This window comes from Zerene cesonia, chromosome 18, assembly GCF_012273895.1.
Source record: "Zerene cesonia ecotype Mississippi chromosome 18, Zerene_cesonia_1.1, whole genome shotgun sequence".
NCBI lineage: Eukaryota > Metazoa > Arthropoda > Insecta > Lepidoptera > Pieridae > Zerene > Zerene cesonia.
The window spans coordinates 2777005-2800120 of NC_052119.1; the positions used below are offsets into that span (position 1 = coordinate 2777005).

General features: G+C 31.6%; 1 protein-coding gene across 1 annotated transcript; it reads right to left on the bottom strand.

Annotated features, from left to right (window-relative positions):
• LOC119833768 (monocarboxylate transporter 10) lies at positions 1–21212 on the bottom strand. The gene is made up of 9 exons (XM_038357940.1): positions 20898–21212; positions 11314–11432; positions 9081–9206; positions 4335–4423; positions 4104–4219; positions 3263–3448; positions 1731–2750; positions 1329–1454; positions 1–1168 (listed from the first exon to the last, which is right to left on the bottom strand). The coding sequence occupies exons 2-9, from the start codon at positions 11422–11424 to the stop codon at positions 1017–1019; spliced, it is 1926 nt and encodes a 641-aa protein (XP_038213868.1). The 5' UTR covers positions 11425–11432; positions 20898–21212; the 3' UTR covers positions 1–1016.
• Between the last annotated feature and the right edge of the window lie 1904 nt (positions 21213–23116).

The following is a 23116-nucleotide window of genomic DNA, read 5'->3' on the forward strand; positions in this document are numbered from 1 at the left end:
ATTATGTATTAGTAGAAATGTGAATCGTAAAGTAACAAAATGTTTTTAATTTATTTAAACCTAAGGAGTTATACATACAATTCGGCTTTATTAGCTATATTCACACATACTTCACTCAATTTTTATTCACCCTGATGTTATGCAATTCGCATAAAAGAACTTCATTATAAAGCTACAAAACATAGTAATCAAATGTAGGTACCGTATTAATCAAATGTTAATAATTTTATATTTCGAGTCTTTGTACTTTTTCAACTAAAACTAAATACCTAATGTAAATGCATTTTCAAACCATAACAGAATTATCACAAATATAATTTCCTACCATATCGACTGCTCAGCTTTCTTTTTATCTAACCCAAATTTAATGATTCAAAATAAATCGATGATACTAGGTAGGTAAATCATTTATGATTTTATTTAGTTTAAATCTTTATGTTGCTCGTGTATTTCTGTCTTATGAATAGGATATATTATCACATTTAATCCACATACAATGGATTCTAATTATATACCAATTTACCCAGCGGATGGTAAATTTTGATTAAGTTTATGCGCTTTGGCATCTTCAATGTGATGTTAAAATTAAGTACAAATGGTGATCTGAATAAATGCTTACAAATAATTTGGCAGCTGAGTATCAACTCTATCTTATCTATTTTAATATAATATATATACCCTCGATATGTTACCGACGTGACCAGCACGCTTAATTGGTAAGTACAATTTCAATGTTTTAACAACGAATGGATTACACAAGTTATAAGTTGTAGACTTCACACAGGTAATTCGATATGGAAGGATTCGATTTGGCAAATTGACAATCGGCAAATGCCAAGTGGACACTTAAATCTAAAATCTAGATTCAATAGAATCGCGGAAAGATTTAGGCAGTGCGCGGATGATGAAAATGCTAACACGTACTTATTCTTCAAAACGTCCTAAAACGGACATTACTTCAAGCACTCATTATTCTCTGAAATTATACAATCAGAGTTTAGGCAATTTCGATTGATTCAGACTTTTGGACTGGACGCCAGTTTATTTCTCGATTTTTCCCATTTGCTAATGTAGTCAATCGGGTAGCAAATGACAGCCGAGAAGAGCAGAAAGCCACCGGACACGTAGAACGAGATATCGTAGCTGTGAGTCATGTCCATGAGAGCACCTGGAAATCAAATTTTAATGTATTTTTGATTAATTATATAGATAACTGTAGTCCTTATCAATACGTTGCACGATCCGTCCCGTTTATTTCATCAAACGTTTCTCCTAATCCAAATCTACATTTAAATCCTTTGTACAAGACATTTCATTAGATTACTTACCAGCAATGGGGGCACCCAGCACAGCTCCCAACCCTTGGAACAGCAAGAATAATCCGAAACAATTCGTAAGTTGTTCCAGTCCAATGTATTCTACTACCAGGATCGACCGAAGAGACGCGAAACAAGCTGTAATAATAAATTAATTATAATACCTCAATTTCCCAAATTATATTAATAAAAAATGTTAAATTTATTTATGATTTAACAATAATTTAAATTTTATAGTATTATGTAAAATGTATGATAGAAATCGACACTATTTAGTTTTACTAGCATTTCTATTTCAAACTGTACACTGTACATAATGCAGTATAGATAATTATTAAGCATTTTGATGATTTACATTGAACGATTAAATGCTTATTATGTCTAATAGAATTGTAAAGAAGAATTTTCACTTACCAACAGCGAGTCCAAAGATGGCACAGTATGCAAATTGGTAGGCGTCGTGATAGTACAGGCCGCTGATCATCGTCGCGATCCCTCCCGCAGAGAGAGCAATGTTGTTCAGCCATAAAGGTGAAACTTTCGGCATCGAAGACATCAAACCACAAGCGACACGTCCAACTATATTGGCAATTCCAATAGCCGACACAAGCAAAATACTAGTATCCTTATTTATGCCATTATCTTTTGCCCTCTGAGCTACGTACATATAGGGGACGAAGAAGCCCAACATCGTAAAGAATCCACTAATCGCTAAGATGTTAAATGTTAGCGATCTGAACAAACTGACATCCAGCATAGTAGCCAACGCCCTTCGGACGGCTTCGGGGCAAAGTTTGCATTTTCCAGATTGTTCTTCTTGGGTATCTACTTGAGTGGGTACATGAGTTACAGCCAAGTGATAGCCCAGCGACGTTCGTGACGTGTACTGAGGCAACCTCGCCAAACTGCCCCCAAAGAATATGTCATCACGATAAAAAGGCCGAGCCACTAAATCGACGTGAGAACGGCGCGGTCGTGAATCCCGTGTAACGACTTTAACAGAGTTAGCGATCAATGGCTCAGCATTATCAATGTTGCTATTGGAGTCTTCCTGTTCGTCTTTCTCAGCCACCGGTACGGCAATGAAAAGGGGCTTATTACATAAATGAGTCTTTATTGTTCCCGCGGTTGCGGATGACCGTCTGGTTAGATGTGAATTGCTTCCTCGAAAAACTTCTTCGGCGGTTGGATAGCGAGTGTTATTGGCTACGCCCATCCATGTGTGGGGGCTCACTTTGCTGGCGAATTGCATTTCGGGCATTCCTATACCAGAATCTAGTTTGTTGTGCAATTTGAGCATAGAGTTTAATTTTTCAACAGCTTCCTCGTGGCGACGAGAAGTGTTGTCCTCCTCGGGGTTATCGGCCAAGGTCACTCTGACCGGCCTTATGGGTCTGAACATGGCCCCACAAACCAGGCATAGCAGCACGCAACCTGCCATAAATAAATACATTGTATTGTTAATATTATATGAGTTCATTTGTGTAACCGCATTAAGATAACAATTTCCGGTTTACACATGTGACCTCGGTTCTTTATTGGTCACATATGTGTGGCTACTATAAGTGACTGTAGATACGCCGAAAAATTATTTTGAGTTTACATTTTATGTTGGAGTACATAGTTTGCAATATAATTAAAAAATAATGCAGTATAAATTATTACATGAAAATATTAAATATTCATGAATATGTTAAGTAACCATAAAAAATTTAACAAATAAACAGTTGAAGTATGTTATCAATCAAATAATCTTCGTTGCTACTACGTAAAACGATATGTTTCGCTTACAGAGAGTTGAATTTGGATATACTTAACTACTGTGAGTCAAACGTCAACATCCAACCATTGAAATGTAAAACGAAACGTTTTGATACACATACCCATATTATGAATGGACCGTTATACTAGAATATTGTCATTGATTACATTTTGACCGAACTTACCTCCATTAACTAGAATAGTGCCTCTCCAACCATAGTTTTCGAGTACCATAGCAGTGAGAGGCGCAAATACAAGGGTCCCCACACCGGACCCACACAGAGCTAAGCCTGTAGCTAGCGCACGCCATCTCTCGAAGTAAAAACCAACCGTCAACACAGCTGGCATATAGATCATACAGAAACCAATACCTGCAACGGAATAATTAGATTACTTTATATATAGCTGCAGTATTACAAGGTTTTTTGCTTTTGCAGTATTGAGTAGTAGTGTTTTCGTTATTAAATAGGTTTGTTTAGTGACGATATTCTTAAACACAAAAAGGCAGCTATCTCTTAGTTATTAGGAAAATATAGTTATAATCGTTTATAGTGTCCGAACGTTAAATATGACGTAATTGTTTTGCGAAGTTTGGTTTGCAAGCAAACTTTGGCTATGGTACCTACCGCTTTTAATAGGTAGGTAGTTATCGCGTAGCAAACAATACATTTTTTATGTTGTATGACATCCGTTTAATAGAGCTATTAGGTTATTAACACGTTCTTTAGGTGTCATTTAATTAATATTTACGTACACGTTTAAAGTTTCATCACTCGCGATAAAACATTTCAAGAGGTGCATAGTAAGTCATAGTCATAACTCATAACTGTGTTACGTGCAAAAGTGGAATCTGAGACTAGCCCAGACTTAAAATTTTGATTTATTTTCATTGTATATCCAAACTGACAAGTGGTTGAACTAAAATCGAGTAAGTACTTAATCCATGAACTTATACATGGCTTTATAAATATTAAAAATGGAAGATTATGGGAGGAATAGTTTCTTGTAAGTATATTAACTACTAACCTCCCATTATTCCATAGACCAGGTACAAATATTCAACACTCGATGCGAAATACGACAGGGCGAAGGCGGCACTCGATATCAAGCTACCTATAATGGTCACCACGCGGAAACCATATCTGAAAGGAAGTTAGACAATAATTATCAATTAATCAATTTATAAAATGCAGAATTTTTATATTTATATTTATAAATACAATAATTGTTTTTAAATAAAAAAAAAATCGTACTCACTTATTAGCCAATGCAGAAACAAACGGTCCCGCCAATAAATAAAAACCCTGTAGCAAGGAGTTCACTGGAGCCACCTGACCATCGCTTACCTGTTGAAAACAACGTGATATCATAGTACAAACAGATTTCTTTTACTTGTTTACAGTATTGGGAAAAACTAATGTATATCTTATTATTATTAAAAAATGGAACGTAGTGTGTTAAAGTACTATCTATTCAGGCCTCTGATGTTTATATTTTTATCATACAAACGTGGTGTTGCATACCAAACTAACTAATATGTAGATTAAATACTTAGACGCAGTTTAACTATTCAAATCTTTATTCTGAACACACCTTTCCAACTGATTAGTCATATTTAAAGCCTAAGGTGTTAAAGGTTTAAGCGGTGACATTCATTAATTATAATATGCAACAAAGCATGTAAGATTAAAAGCCCTTTAATCTTTCTTCAGTACATAAGGTAAGTTGTAATAAAGGCAGGTGAAATATATATTTGCTTCATACAATCATTAAACATTAAGTATCTCACGGCGCATATTGTTATACCTAATGAGTCACAAGGAAGTAAAATATAAATGAAACTGTTACTTAGATAAATATCACGCATGATAAGATTCATTTCCGAGAGGCGAGTAGTGAATATTTCCGATTTTATATTCTTTCGTTGACCGAATGGCCTTGTTAGGCGACAGTGGCATGCATGGCTGCACGCACATATTTGCTATGAATAATTAATGTCGCACTTAATTTTTTGTATAAACACATGTCAGCGTTTGGTGGGGCATTTGGATGGGTGAACATAATGTCGGTTACAATCTTGATAGGATCAATTTTGCGATAAATAAACCGAAGCACTCATAAAAAAATTGGTTCACCATTATAGAACACAACTTTCAACGGTTTATACGGCTATAACATTATATAAATTAAATATATAAGTAATAAGGACTAAAGTTTACCAAATTAAGTGTTTTGAACAATAGCTAGGTGTAGGATTAGTGAACCAGTAAAGTTGTAAACATTGTAGAGTTCATAGAACGATCGTGTACCGTAATATAAGCAGAATGTCTAGCTATGAGACCTCGCGTCACAAATAATGAGCTTTGTACTGGGCGCAGTTGTTTGTTCTTTGAAATTTTAATGACATAAAAGCTTTTTACAACCCGTAATTGTTTTACCTGCAATACTTATCTTCAAAAGTAATCCGAATTAAAAACTAAGAGTAAAAAGAGCCTAAATGCCAAGAAAAATAAATATGATAGCTCTATCTACAAATACTTTGACCCGAACAATAATTGTATTATTATGAATATGAAAATTATCTTATTACTATTATTTATGACTACAGAAGATTCTCGAATATACTTTAATTATGAAATAAAATAAATATTGTACATACTTTAGTTTAAATTTAGTACTAATTACCTACACTCAAGTAATTATTCAAAATACATAAAGATTTAAAATCAACTCTGTAAAGATTTAATCGATGTTGATAATGATTTCTACTTAAATGCAATTAAAGATAAATATAATAGGGTATAGAAAATTCAGTGTGGAATGTGCACCGTGAAGCCTCTCTAGGCTAGGTCATTGTCTATAACATATAAGTACTAACTATACTAACGGGACTAAATGTCTAAGGTAATACAAACACTATTAGAGCGAGGTCTTTACAACTTATTTTTAAGTTAGCATCGTGCATTATTAACTAAAAAATAATAATTCTACTTAATGCAAGTAATGTTCCTCATATTAGCTTAAATTTTTTATAGAAAATTGGACCAACCATAATCCGTTAAATATATCCAATGCATATTTAACAGATTATGGTTGGTTTTACAATTAAGTTTCGATTCATCTTACTTATTTGAATTGACTGATAATGGAAGTATACTTAATTTTTATACTGATATTTGTTAAAGCTATTTATATATATTAAACAATACATTGCGAAAATCTATATTCCCGCCTACAACATTTTCCTTGAAATAGTTTGTGTTGTCTGTTTGGCAAGCTCCCAACAGTTGCGTGTAGTATTGTAGCTGATTTATCTCGTGTATTTTTATCTTTCTATTTGTCTTTCATAAAAAGGTTTATATACTTTCATTTAACTTTCTATAGACATTTTTTATCTAAACTATTCAGGAATGTTACCGCAGCAGCATGATAAAATAACAACTTACTTTATAGCAAATATATCAATTACTTATTATAAACAAAATACTTCAAGACAAATTACTATTTAAAAAAAGTAGGATTACCTACAGGAAAATTGCGAAAAATTTAATATGAAAAATAAACGTAAACACCACGAATAGTATCAACAATTCTCATTCTCATAAGCAGCAGTTCTCTTAGTTTTATTGTTTTTATAAAGGCAGCTAGTAAACAACATTCTGTAGTAAGTATTTGCAATAAATATCGAGTACTCAGCACGCATATTAATTGTAGAATGTACGCAGAGGCAACCCTGAGAAAGTGGAAATGGAATAATTCCACGCATTCGTAATTCGTATTGATATGGCGTAAACCGCGTAATTAATTGATCGTCGCGTCGTCGCCAGCCAGTTTCTTTGACGTCTGTCCACGATTGAAGCTGGCTCCTCACGTACTTCCAAGCTTGACGAGTACGCATGACCATCGTCTTTGATTGAATTTGTTTGTGACTGAAATCACTAGTTACATAGTAGTGTCCTTATGTATGCTTAGATTTTTAAAACAACTACGCAACGGAACTGCCGCGGGTCTTTTTAAAACATAGAATGATTCAAAAGGAATGTTTATATTATGTATTTAATATGCATAGGTAATTGCACCCATACATTGCCAGCTCTAACAGATCTAGCACCAGCCCCAGCTATAAGTTAGAAAAAAAAAATCAAGTCTTGCCAAATTTGCATTTAATTTTAATAACAGTTACGGAAAATAATTATTGCAAGCCATATCGATCTAAATTGTTAAATGATAAATGTCATACCAATTATTAAAATGACCGTCCTAAATCATAATCGAGTCCGAATAGACATGCTAAGTGAAAGCTCATATTAGGTATAATAAGTTAGTAGGTATATTTAAGAAGGAAATAAAAAAGAAACAATTGATATCCAGTAGTGATATTGGATGTGAATTAATATCCTTTCATATTTAATTTTGCATTTGTACGATTAAAATATTGACCAGAATGTTTTATTACTAGATGAGTGAATTCTATGAATGAATGAAGGTTTATCGCTATGAAGCCTTGGCCTTAAGCTTAGATACAGTATAATTGTGCACTTGTGTCTCAAAAAACATAACCTTTTCGATGAATTTTATTCGTCTGGAAAATACACTGAAATTTTACGAGCTCAGTAAAATGGTCGTAATCTGTAATAATTCAATCTCAGAACAACAATTTATTTCAAAAAAAAAAATATGATTAAAGTAGCAGTCGTTCAAAAATAAACTCTTATTTAAAAAGCGTAAGCGTTCGACTGACGCATAACGAATATAATATATATTTACAAATTGTTAAAATTTAATCAATGTTGAGCAAACTGTAGCGCAAATGTAGGTCTTCATACATTGATTAGTTATCTGCATGAAGCTGACAGTTGACTAATTTTCACACAACTAGCCTCTGATTACTTGTCACTTACAGCAGATCACCTGCCACAGAAGTGGACCAACGTCCGATTATTTTTAAACGACCAATCCATTCACACTTACTCGTTAATTAGTATTCAATCTTGCAGCGACCTACATTTATTGAAACCTTGGTCTATAACTGAGTTATGTTTGATGTTTATTAGTGCTATAGAAAAAGTCTTTGAACATTGAAACGCGTCGATGCATAGCAGTCATGTGCGTAAGTTTAAAATTTAAATTTAAGTCTGACGGCTAACGCCTCGTTAGGTAAGCGTGTCTCATTGTTAAAGAACATAAGTATCACTGTAGCCCATAGCATTTTATTATTAATAATAATTATAGTGAGTAATTAAAAAAATATTCTAAGTACATAATGACAGATTGAGAATTCAATATCACGAACAAATATAAAACTCTATATTTTGTTATTTGTATGATTTAAATAGTTACTATAAATGATATTAAATTATTATATTTATTGTTAATACAAATTTATACAATAATAAAGAGATCTCTATTTATTATTTTACTAATTATATATAAAACAAAAACTAACATATGATAATGTTACCAATTATAACACGTCCGACACCGACCGAAGTAAATGGAATAAATTATATAGTTCTAGAAAAATATATCCGATTGAAGTGTACATTTTTTGTACGAATGTTAAATGAATGGGTAATAAGGTATATACAATAACGTATGGAGGCACGTTTGTGACGTGTCAACAGCGGCGTCGTACGAGGGTGTGGCCAGTCACAGTTTATAAATAGTCGTCACAAGATTCGTTTCGTTTTGAATTCATAATTAGGAAGACCGGTACTAAACCACTAAAAATCTTTGTTCTTTTTTATGTTTTTATTGGTAAGGTGTTCGTTAAATGTTAAACGTATATAGTAATATAATTTAAGCAAGTCAATCAATTTGGAATATAAATATAAAGGTACCAGGTACCAGCGAATTTTTACGAAAATCTAAAAGTAGGGAGATCCGATAATCAAGCTGCCGTTTAATAAACTGTCCAGTTATTTGCAAAATTTCAAACCTAATAATAAATGCATATTTTTGTAATGTGAGATATATTCAATGGAAATAAAGACGAAAACTTACATTAAATTCCGTCTGAATAGGTTTAATAAGACTTCCTCCACAGAAAAGTATTCCATCGACAATAAAATTGCACATAAATGAAGCCGCTACCACCATCCAGCCCCAACCACCATCTGGAGGTACAACCTGAAAATAAAGATAACATACAGATTTGATTTTTTTATAAAACTAATCTGTACCTATGCTAAAAATAATTAAACTAACTTTGTTGCACTTTGCTTTTAATGGATTTTGTTCGGATAATATCGTCAATACACTCTATTTTCACACTGATTAGTGGTTTTATTGAAACGTGTGTTATTTATGTCCAAAGAATGGTTGTTGAGAGATGTTTTGTAATATATAAATTCACAACTAAAATTTCCTTTTAAAATTTCTAGTTCATACAATAATATGTACATGTTCATAGAATAATCTGAACAGCTGAATGAAGAAATCTTCTATTTTAATGCTAATTTTATAAGACAGACGAGAAAACATAAAAAAAATGCAGAACAAACGTCGAGATGAAAAATGAAAAGAAATGATTTATTTACGCAATTTTCTTCAAAATTAAACAATTTTTCATCACTATCGGTTGGGGGGGCGACTTCAAAATCCCCTTTAGCATCCGTGGAAAACATTGGCTCAGACATGAAAAAATCTTTTCTATTTTTTCACTTTAAGCATATTTCATTGAATAAAATCGTCAGTTGCTATTGATATCATAACATTAATTTTATTATTTTTTCATCTATACAAGATGTGGTAGGTTCTGTTTGCCAAATTTTGACTTAATTTTATTTGACATGTGCATTTTGTACAGATAAATAAAATATTCACTCTTATAGAATATATACCTATATACATTTGAGAAAATACGGGTTCACAAAATTTAATGTTAATATTAAATACGATAATGTAGCGTTTAATCAGTGCAAAAGTTGCCTTATTATTCTTTCTGTGTGTCAGTTAAATGCTGGTCAATACACTCGTATACATTATCTTGTTTCACCAAAATTTTTATTTACAGTCATGACACCGTTTACTCAGACATAAAAAATTGGTTTTAGGATGTATTAGTAGACTATGCATAGCCTTAGAAAAGCTTCTGACACAGTGACCTTCTCAGCGAAATTTGATCCATCTCATCTATATAATCAATCACTTAATAACGTTATTGCTAGCACTGTTACTACCCATTTACAAAATAATATTTGTACATAAAGTAATTAGAAGTAATAAAACGTGTTTTTTGGTGCAGAGCTATCGTTTATTCGAGTTACATGTGATTTTATTTTTTATAAAATAGTTGTCTTTCAGTGTTTTAAAATGCCACCAGGATATATGTCCCAAATATAAGAGTTGCCCAAATGAGGGAGTCTAAAATAAATGTTCCAATTTTTTTTGCGATTTCCTTCCTCCTATTCCACAATCTTAAAACGGCCATTCTTTAATTGCAAGTTAATACCCTAGAAAATCAACAGCAACAAGGTTACAGTAATCTCGGTAAAGGCAAAAAAAATTGTGGAAAATAGGCAACCATTGATTAATTTTTCTGCAATGTTCCTCAATTTCCTTTTCCTTCTTATTTTCTTTGCTTTTAATTCTGACATTTTTTGCTATCACTTTTAACAATAGCTTGCACTGTACATTTCTACTTTTTCATTTTTTTCTCATTTGCATATTTTATAACATTACACCTTTACTTTAGAGGCGTTATCATCACAACTGCAGGTTTCTATACATTCTGACCTCGTTTCTATGATATCTGTTTGGGTTTTTGTGGATTTTTTACAATCCCACTGCACTTTATCGAAGCTTAAAATAACGGCATAAATGTGGTAACCAACAACCACAATTATGAATGAATTATAGAATAAGGCTAATTTCATAGCAAAAATCCGTAAACTGAGACATGTCTGCTCTTTTCATTTATTAAAATTTGTTCAAAATTAGATGGCCATGAATTAAATTGTGTACTGACAGGAAGACACACACTATTTTAACTGTGACATTTAACTTCAATTGATGTAATTTTATCATCTTTAAGTATTTCGGCCAGTTTTCAATTGCAAACCATAAAAAATTACAGAACAAATATATGCCCAGATTTTATACACGCATAAGATTTCTAATTGTTTTATATAATTAATAACCAAGGGGATTATTGTTTATGGGTGGCCTTGCCCTAGCTTAGCTTAAATTTTTTTTGAGCAAAAGAAAAAACAATAAAGGTCCAAGTATTGCTTACCAATGCTGCCTCTGGTTCGGGATCATCTGTGGGTGTATCCCGTCCCAAGCCGCTCTCATCTGATGAAGGTGTCTCAAACGGACGCTCGTCGGTCGCCACTCTCTGCACCATTGTGTCCACTGTAGAAATACGAAGTGGTAAATCAGGTCACCATATTTATTGCATTTGATATATAAAGGGTTATAGAAATGGGCTGAATGTAATTATTACTAGTTTTGTAACAGATTTTGTATATTTTTATACAGAATGATATTCGCAATAAAGACAAGAGTTTTGAAACGTAAATAATTAATATATATGAAACGAAAAATGCATTAAATTATTGTAAAATTTAGTTTTATTAAGTTAAAATCGTTTAAGTATTGTAAATCGTATAAGTGTAATCTAATTTTATTAAAAACGCTTATTACACAATAAATGAAGACATTAATGATAAAAATATGTGGATCCTTAATTCGAATATAGTTCCCGAATCAAGAACAGGAAGGTTATTAGCAGTTTATGAATATTTTTGTATTTGTAATGGTAATATCTTCAACAAGACGTTTAGATAATTATTAAAAAAAGTCTTTGATTTAATATATAAGGCTCTAAGGCGTGCTAAAGAAGTATACATTGGTAAATACATCTATATGTATGTATGTGTCTGTAAACTTTAAAAACATAACCCTCCGTCCGTCACAATCGATATAAAGAATACTATCAATTTCTTGACCATTCTTCTTACTGCAGAAATGGTAGTTTGTTTTTTATAGAAATAGCGTAATTTTTATTTTTTATAATATAAAATTTGTAAAAGTTCATTTGAATAAAAATGAATTGTGTTTGTGTTTGTAGAAATAAATAGGTTTGTATTATGATAGGACACGTGTACGTATTTCTTGTTTAATAACAAAATATGCAAACGTAAAACGTGAATAGAGGAGAATTAAAGACACAGCTGTACAATAAATGTGTCGCATTATGGACGCAAAACAACAAATAACTATTTAATTGACCCTGACTATGATAGTTACTGGTTCTATCCAGAAAACTTATTACGTATTGGATTTTAATTTTCTATGTATCATAGACGAAACTTTAAACAATGCAATTTCACACTTAATTTTAAACTTTTAAATAATATATTGTTTCCGAAATAGATCTATTGTGGTTACAGATAATATGTGCAATGTAAGTTTACAAGTTTCTTTGAGATTTGCACTTTCATTGAGAGTTAAATTTATATTAGGAAAATTGGAAAATGAAACTGCTAGAATTTGCACAAGAGACGGAAGTTTTGAACCCATTATGTCTTACGTCACCTATCTAAAAATACCTTTTCAAACTTCATAATTCAACTGACACGTTGAAAAACTATGCGTGTACCCATAGGTAACTAAATAAAGAGTAATCGTGCAAATCGGCATGCTAGGTCGCGTCAGCCTTAGAAAGAAACTACTGAAACGTATCAATGCCAGTCGACACGGGTGGTGGTTATCCTACCTCTTTTTTTACGCAATAAGCGGGCAACTGAGCGGTGGTTCGGTAAGCGATCAGCACCCCGAAGGAACATTGACATAGATAGTGCAAATGCATTACCGCTTTTAAGGGGAAAGGGATGAAGAAAAGGAAGATGAATGGAAGGAAAGATTGACGGCAGGAAAGAAGGAATGGACTGAGAAGGGTGAGGAAAAGGAATCGGGCCTCCGGCGCCCCCACTCGATTTACGAAACACAGTACCATGCTACTATTTCTCGGATATTTTTTTATATGTTGTATGTATGTATTGTGGTACTTCCCCGGTGCGTTTACTCAGTTCATTTGACTTTAGCATTGGATACTACGTTAATTAAATGGTCCAGGTTAGTTTATCAGTTAAGTGTTATTAAATAAAATGTGCTTATACTTTAATTTATAATTACAAAATATAATGTTAATTTGGATTTGGATATCAAGGAAAGGTAAAAGAATGACAAAACAGTTCGATGAAAAGGGACGAACAGAATTGTACGTAATTTTCCTATCGTATAGGAAAAATTAAGGCCTGTGATAAGCTCGGGTATGTAGATCGATGACCGTGTAACCCTTTTGTTATTACCACGTAAATCACGACAAGCGAGATAATACATAATATTGATAAATAATTTACAATGCCTTTGTAGCCATAATTATTCCTTCATACAACAACTCATATAAATTGTTATCAATGAGTACGTATAATGCGGTAAATAATCATTGTTATTTTATAGAATTTGTAGTTTGATTACTAAGTTTTAGCACTTTTAACAATAAAATGATTGTCAAAACTTGAAGCAAATATTTTTACGGAAATTAAAATTTCAATGGAATCGGTTATTAATTAATATCATAAAGTACTTAATTATTCGATCATAGGTAAGTATTTATTTACAGTGTATCAAGCTAAAATGTTAATATCGCATGAAAACGAAAATCCGATAAATTTAATGACCATTACAGCCGATTAGATTATATGCGATAGCTAAAAGCTCTCTAAAAGGACTAGAATTTCTCAATATTTACACATACTTTACGCAATTTCGGTTACTTTAATCTATTTTTAATATTATACCTACCTAACTTCGTATGTTACATATTATGGTGCAATCAGTAAATGAGTTAGAATTTGACTATCTATAGATAATCATACTAATATTATATTTTTATTAGAGTAGCTTTTATCCGTAAATAAATAGTGTAAGATTATACGTAGTAAGATAGTGATTGTTTATGAACAAATTTATGGTTAAGTCGCATCTTGTTTATATATTAAGTTCTACTTCAGTTTATTTATACGTACTCGTATGTTGATAATTGATAGTGATGAAATGTAAATTATCGTGTTTACTCTTGCGGGGGTTGCTTTGCAGTGTTAACAGTCAAACGTCAAATAAGAGAAAACAAGATAGCGAATAAAGATAAATATTTATAGTGAAGACATTTTTCTATTTTGGATGTTAATCCTTACTGCGGGTGAAACATGAAGCTTTTAATACATGGAAGATTTACAGAAGGCACAGTTAGAACGCTTCGCCACGAATTGGCAGTGGCAGATTTACCAGCAGGCTGAGTAGGCTCGAGCCTAGGGCGGCAGATTTTGGGGGCGGCAAATTTGGGGGACGATTTTTTTTTTACTGAGTCGATTATTTTTAACTGTTTCACTGTTTGTAAGCTAATCGAAGCTCTAAAATATACTATACCCTGAAGATTTGTAAATCCGCCACTGCGAATTGGCTTGCACCAGGGAAGGTAGCACACCCTCACACTACTATCGGCGTGAAATTTGTATCACGTGTACTAGCATTAAGTATCATGTGAATGCGACTGTGTTCGTACGATAAGTGGGGGAAGAGGAGGCCCGAATCTTTCTTTTATGTGATAGTGAGTATGTGAGCTGGTGCTTCGCCCGATGGTAAGACATCACCACTGCCCATAAGCCTCTGCAAATACGTTCCCCGCTTTTAAGAGGTAGTGGGATGAGAAAGCATTGACGACGGGAATAAAAAATTACGATTTTAGAAAGGCAGTCCGAAGTAGCAATTCAATAAGATATATGTATTATACCTTATAACCCGATATATAAAAAATTATAATACCGTAAAAAATTACACTTTTTTTCAAATTAAGAATTCAAGCAATTTCAGTTATCGAGTCAAATTAAATTTAATGACTAGGTTATATAAGACCGTAATCATGATAGACTTTGGTTAATATAAGGCTTCCGGCAGCTCGCCATCCTGGCGTCTATTATGGAGATACATCATCTGAACTCTATGTGAACCCAATTACACGAATTATCTTCTGTTTGTAATCAAGCTGTAATTGTTATTGTTTGAAATATTCCAAGCATATTCTTAGTAAAGTCAATTCATAAATATTTAATTGGGTTTGTTTTAAAAATAATTTATTAATAGATAAGCAATTTATCGTTATGGCGTACCGGTATAATATAAGTATTACGTGTGATACTTCAGTAGTCATTCATGCCTGCTTTCATTGGAAATGAAAACAAGACAATATTTCACAATAGAGACACAATTTAGAATGTAGGTATTCCATTCTTCCAGAGATTTCAATATCGGTGTTTTTATTACTAACCTATTTAAATGATAAAATGTAAAAATCAATATTAATGTCTAATTCCTAATCAACTAAAAGCTATATTACTTACTGTTACTCATATTAGGATATCTTGCGATGTTGGATTAACAAATATTTAATATCCCAGTTCATTGGATTAAGTAAAATAGCAGACTACTTATATGTTCCACAGTGAAAACGTAACTGTGTTAATTATTCGAAAAATATTATGTTTATATCGCATAATGTTATGTTAATTTTCAAGTTCTCTGCCATTCAACACATTAATGTTCAGAATCAGGTTTTGCTAGCGTTTGATATGAATACTGCGCATAAAATTTTTCAGAGGTATGTACTTCCTGTAGGAATATTTTTGAATATTCTCTTTAGTTTTTGACAATGTTAAATGTTATGATTTTTTATGTAAGACTTCACCATATGTTGTGTTGATTTTTAATCCCGTATTTTAGATCTTCCGATGTGAAACTCCAAGAGATCAGCTATACTGTAAAGAGAGATGTCTTGCGAACATTGTTCAGTCTGAAAAGCATTTTCTGTAGACTTATAATAATTGTGATCTGGAAAATTGATATTGAAATCAACGTTGTCTGCAGAAATTCGGGAAGGAAAGTATTATTTGTATACCTTAAACATAATTTTATTGAAAGCCTCCAGTTTGACATAAATAATCACCATCTTACTAAGTATAACTCTTACACTACTCATTTACGTATAAAAGCTATTCTAATAAAAATATAATATTAGTATGTTTATCTATAAATAGTCAATTTCTAACTAATTTTACTGATTGCACCATAATATGTAACATACGAAGGTTGATAGGTATATTAAAAATGATTTATCAAAGCTAAAAAAAAATAGTCGACACGTCCCAACGGCTCGGCTTTCTTTGGTATAATTTATAAGGATGCTTGTAGAATAATTTCAACATTCACCATATTTAAAAATGCACCAAAGGAAAAGTTAAATGTTTGTATGTAACATATAAGTAGTTAATTGGTACAATTTAGTCATTAAAACTGATAGAGATCGACTGGAACTAGTTACAGCTGTCAGAAGCTTACGTGTAAATCAGACGATTTGCGCGAAATGTGGTCGCAGCGACTTTCCATATCTTCAACTAGTTTGTACTAGAAATGATCTGTACTAATTATAGCAATATTTAATTATAATGGAGGTTATTTTTTTAGATGTGGGGATGGGCAAATTATACTAAATGACCGGCCGCTTTGAACTGAAAATTACGTTGGTACCTACCTACATTGTGCTGATAATGCCTACTAATGTTTAGTCTATTATTTTTTATTCCTCTAGTGAAATGCCTGTTATTTATCAGATATTTATACCCGGCGATCAGAAGATAAAATACTAGTTGAAACAACATGTTTTCATGAATTATTATACAGTTATATTCCACAATCACTTGACATTTAAACAGGTGTTTTGAGAAAATGAATTGAATTCGATCAAATCTTTGTACCTAATAAAAAACATTATTCATTTAAACTCATATTTTATAATTTAGATATTGCGTATATAAAACAGATTTAAGGAATGCAATTTTTAGGTGTTCGACTTTATACTAAACTAGCTGCGCCCCACGGTTTCACCCGCGTAAGTCCGTGTCCCGTAGGAATATCGGGATAAAAAGTTGCCTATATGTTATTCTAGTTGTCCAACTGTCTACGTACCAAATTTCATTGCAATCGGTTCAGTAGTTTTTGCGTCAAAGAGCAACAAACACACACACCTTACATACTTTCTCATTTATAATATTAGTAGGATTAATAAAAACTCAATTACAGGTGATAATACAACAATTACATACGGTGTCGTACTTGTAAAGTTACTTGTTTCAAGTGTAAATTACAAAAAGCAAGGAAAACATGTTTATTTACTATTTCTTCGCAGTCTATGAAGGGATTGTTTGTAAACATACACTTAATACGCATGAATTGGAAATGTCGACTAGCGTTAACATAGCGTAAATAAGATCTGCTGTAGTCTGTAGTTATTATGTAGGAATTAAAAATATTAAAAATTTGCTAATAATTACACATTTAAAAATTTTACTTTACCTTAATATTTTGATAAAACTTTGCCTATTTTTATAGCGTTAGATACATTGTAGTGACCTAAACCAAATATTATTTTAAAGAATGCGTGAACAGAACTGATTATTATCAGTTCTAACTTCCTATGGTCAGATAACCATATTGGCTTGTGGATAAACATGTCCTCTGGTTAGCAAGACTTAATTGCAAATATTAGTTTCTTTTTACAAAAACGAGTTTGGATAATTTGATGTCATGATAAATGTGCTTTTAGTACTTATATGTTGGGAGTAATTAATAGCATTTAATGTAATTTATTGTACTATTCACTTAATTGAAAAAAAAATATTAGTAATATAATATATTTATTATTAACTAAAATAATAATGCATGTTGTAAAACAACTCTATTGCTTGCCCTATAACACAAAATTGTCACAGCGACATAATTCATTCAGTACGAATGAATGAAAAAATGATATCGATGAATGGGCCATTCATATTTGTCGGCGCCAAAGACGGTGAACCCAAGAATTCTTTTGAACTTGAAGCGCCACAGTTGTCCCACGCCTAGTAAAGGAGCACGGTCGTCACTTCTAGGAATTTAGAAAACATTAGGTTTGTAAAAAAAAGCATTCTATTGATAGACCCTATGGACTATCCACATTATGGAATATTCCTACGGATTTTCACACGTTGTTTTTCGGTTGAGGAACATGGGGATTGTTACAATTTTTTAGCGTTGATTGTATGCTTGATTATTGCTTTTGGATTTAGGTTCAAAGTATGCAGTTTTGTTAAAAAATTAATATATAAATTTGTTCAACAATATATTTAGTAGAATGATATCATCACCGACGCCAATTAGCCTTTATTTGATCAAAAATTACGATGTTACCACATCGAAAGATAAGGGAATTCTTATACATATGGACTGCCGGCATGTATTTTAATAAAAAAGAAATAGTTTTATTTTAAAATTAAACGCTATATAGGATCTTCATTAAAAATTTATATAAGAAATGCACTCTTTTAATCTGTCATAATTATCTACAAAAATATTCTCTGGCACATTGTAATATTAATCTCGCCGCACGCTAAGAAATGGGGTCAACTTACAATTTGACAACCAGTCGTTTATCTCGAATATCAATAATGCTATCAGACAAACACACATGCGAGCAATATTAAAAATGTTTGCTCAAAGTATAAAAACGACTATTTAGTTGATTGTTTGTAATTCTGAATACAAATATAGGTTAAGGCTAATACCGATAAAATCTAATACTCCATAATTATATAAGATATTTCAAATTAACGAATATTGAAGTAAATCATAGTGAAGACTGAGTTAAGTTTAGGTAAATTAGATTCTAAGTTTAAATTTCAGGCTGCATTACGTCAAAATTTAATTGGTTCATTTTCAAGAAATAAGATTGATAAATTATTGATTAGTTAATCATTGTTTTGGTAAGTAATTTATTTATTTATCTAAGTTTTATTAATTATATCGCACTAAATTACAAAGAAAAAGTAATTGTTTTATTAATTAATTATTATAGCAATATTTGCATATTAATAGTTTTTATTAGGTACATATTCAAATAATATTTTTGCCATAAATCGTTTATATACTCCTGCTAGAAATTATAGAATTACAGAATACAAAACGGTATTCAAAATTTATAAATAAAATGTAACAACGGAAAATGCGGCTTTTTCGGTTAGCTTATAGGTAATGAATAAATGTCCAATCAGTCCCAATTGAGCCTGACAAGTTTTATGTCCTGTCTGAACGTAAATAAATAAAAAATGCATTTCAGTAAAGGTCGAATACAATATGAGCTTTGTAACGTGTTTAGTGTTTACATTCACTGGAAACTAGTTTTTTGTTTCAAGGCTCAATGGGTGAAACCAACACAGATGGTCCTGCGCTGCCCACAAACTGTAACAGGTCCGATATATTTATATTACACATGGAATGTTCTATTTCCATTTTATTTGAAAAATTTCTTGTAATGAAACTGCTTTCGAAAGGTCTATCTTTAACAATTTGGAATAGCAAAGAACTACATAGTCCTTTGCTCGATATTAAGGAATGTATTTAAATCCTTATTAACGGACGGACCTAAATTCGTCCCAAGCTATTATCCGTATTGACATTTACCGTCGTTTGCCCTCTACTTATCATACAAGACAAATAAAATAAACATTAATTAATGTATTTCTGTTTTAAATATTTATTAATTTAGACACATTTTAGCATGTTGTAGTAATGAAATATATAAATGTAATTAATGCCGCGGAAATACTAATATTTTAAATGGACCTAGCAGTTAATAGGAAATCAGAAATGTAACTTGAATAAAATTTATCTATTTTTGAAAAGCTTAAAGTGTATGGGTAACGCAAAACCTCTACATATGCATTTCATTGCAATTTGCAACCATTATTCTTGAAACGTAAAAAGCCTGTGAATAGTGATTGGTAATAAAACAAACTGACTACCTAAACGATCTTACTTTCTCTTCGTTTATTGAATTTCAAAAGGTCTTTGACTTCAAAATTTTCCTTGCAACTTTTATGTCGGTTACCGTAAGTTATGTTTGTATTGCATAAAATAAATATGTGTACAGGGATTTACTATTTAAATAGTCAACGTTACGGTATAAATTGGCGTGAATAGATAAGTTTGAACTAAGCAACGTTATCTGCTAACTGAAGTCGAGGGTAAGGTCAAATATAGCAATCACAACCGAGTTTCTCATGACCATTGACGTATTTGATGATAATAATTTAAATGAGTTACTTAAAAAGTGAAGACAATACGTTGATAAGATTCAATGATATACATGCGTTTTAAAAATATAAAGCACCTACTTTTAGCTTCAAATTTGCATCAAACACGTTTTTAAAACTTAATTGCCTAATTTCCTACTACTTAATAACTTAATCTCATGTAATTTTTTTAATTACATCAGTCAATCAATATTTGTTTTTGGTTGATTATAATTAGTCTTAATTAAATGAAACCGCGTAGATTAAACCTGTATGATTGAGTGATTATTATGCAAAATCAATATGTATGGGTTCATTCTTCATGCTTAAATGCTAACAAATCCACTTTATGAATTAATGTATACTGTAACTAAATTAAATACCGTTTCCACGTTTAAAGATCATTTAAACTCAATTCAAAAAGTAACCTTGGGTAAAAATATCCCTCTAGCGTGAATTTCCGTTTATTTTATTACATGGTTAATTGTTATTTAACAAAAACCTGTATTATAGTATACTCGATTTTGAAACTCGAGAACGACATTTGTTGTAGAGGTGAGAACGTGTCGTGGACCAAAAATAGTTACGTCTGCGCATCTCGTGCTTAAAGTTTAAAAATAAGCCGTAACTAGCTTCTTAAGATGTCACTCACCCTAATGCACCGACACTATCGAAGAGACTCGTCCGTGCAAAATCTAAAAATCCTGAACTTCACAAGTACCACCGAGTAATCACCGATTCCGAAATGCCGGCTTTTTAGCATAAACGCGAACGCGTCGCTAACACTACCGTCTTTACAAAATTTCAAAATATAACACGTGCTAATATTTACGAGAATGAAAACGGGACTATCAATACACAATACACATTAAGTTTAAATATAATTGATTTATTTTAATGTTAACGTAATAAATTTTATGTGTGGTAGCGCGTGTCTCCGTCGCCGGTTGAGAATGTACTGAGTGGCGCCGGCGACCGACGGCCATGTTTAAAGCATGTTGTAGTTAAGTCGATAAAAAATATTTTGTTTCCATTTCAGCGTACGTCCTGTGCACTCAGAGGGTCAGTAAACGTCATAAGCTTTAATTGACAATATGACCTAACTCTGACGAACACCTCTAAATAAATAAACTTTTGCTCTACCTCACGATCCATAGAGCAGTAATAATATAAATAAAAAAACATATTATATACCATACTTGATATCCGACAGATAACTCGCATTAACTATATTATATATGAAACTCCGTTAAACTTAGCACAGGCCATCGACACCCTTACTTTCTTTTATATCATACTGCTTTCATATAATTGTTTAAAACCATCGCTTCATATCGGCTTCATTGAAAGAAAATAAGGTTTTTTATGAATTAACTTGACACCAGTATAAAAATTCTAATACGGGTTAAATAATTACAAGTCAATTTCGTTTGCTTTTTAGATCACCAAAAATAGGATACTTCAGTTAAATACCACATTTGCAACAATTACAAATGATTATTATTATTTTATAAATTTGTGTTAAATTTGAAAAAAGAAATTATTTAATAAATATTTCAACAAAACAATCTTAAGTTTTTATTAAACTAGCTTTATTGAAAATCGTAATTTAAATGAAGCTTTACAACAGATTATTATTACTAACGGTCCATGTTAATTAGCTATGCTTCTAATTAGCAAATACTGCTTAGGCTTTACCCCTAAGTGCCATAATTAACAAGAGTTCAAGATAATTTTTATAAGAGCTTTCATATCATCTTTAAAAAATATATACACAGAGTACATATTTTTCAGTTACGCAATGATTGTGGGTACACGCACTTACAAATAGAAAAAAGTCGTTTTCAAAATTTCTCAAATATACATTTTTAAATAATACAAAACAAATATAACGTACGTTTGGTACCTACTACGTACGATAATGAACGAAATTTTACTGATAACATTTAAAAATATACAATGTTAAAACCACGTAGGTAATGTTGTGTATTTTATTACGACATATAGGATGACATGTAAAATAGGATGTATTGAATATATATAATCTATAATAATAGTAACTAAGTATATATTTGGCAACCTTTCAGTCAACCAAGGAGCCAAAAAATTTGGACCGCACGTTATTAGATTGCCAATAGGCTAGATAATCTCAAAGACCTGATTGTGAAAGTATATAAATAAACAGTTTGCATAACGATATACTATTTTATAAGTGAACACCTTATTTCGAGATGTCGAAAGGGTTATTTATGTGTATAGAAAAAAAGTATATTTACCTCAAAACTGAATTAACTTGAGTATCGATCTACTGTCTACTGTTTGCTTTATCAAATCCAAATGTTCATTTTATTAGTCTACAACACATATCGAACATAGACCAGTTTATTTAAGGTACCAAAAAAAAAAACAATACATCAACAACCAAACAACAAACAACAACAACATGGATTAATCCCGATGTCAAGGAAATGGAATAATGCTATTATATAAAATGCACATGATTCTAGCGACAAAGTTTAAGGAAAATCGTACAGTTATATCGTAAGAGGTTACCGGTATTTTCCCTAAAATAAACAACATGTTTCATTGAATATTCTGCGTACCACCATGGCTAACTAGATATTATAGCCAAAGATAACATAACACTATCTTATAGCTAAATATCTAATTTTATGTATATTTTTTAATATCAATTTCATCAGCTCAGATCTATGACATCCTTATTCGTTACTAATATTAATTTGTAATGAAATTGATTTTTTTTGTTAGTCTTTCTTTCACGTCGCAATGAACCAAATTCGTTGTGATCCATACTAATATTAAAATTGCGAAAGTAACTCTGTCTATCTGTGTGTCTGTCTGTTACGCTTT

What these genes read in the sequence shown, in the direction of transcription:
- LOC119833768 (XM_038357940.1), bottom strand. Translation starts at nt 11,424, where the DNA reads ATGGTGCAGAGAGTGGCGACCGACGAGCGTCCGTTTGAGACACCTTCA. An exon ending in CCGAACCAGAGGCAGCATTG is followed by an intron (nt 9,207 to 11,313) that starts GTAAGCAATACT and finishes CTTTATTTTCAG; the next exon opens with GTTGTACCTCCAGATGGTGG. An exon ending in GCTGGGTGCCCCCATTGCTG is followed by an intron (nt 1,169 to 1,328) that starts GTAAGTAATCTA and finishes TTTGATTTCCAG; the next exon opens with GTGCTCTCATGGACATGACT.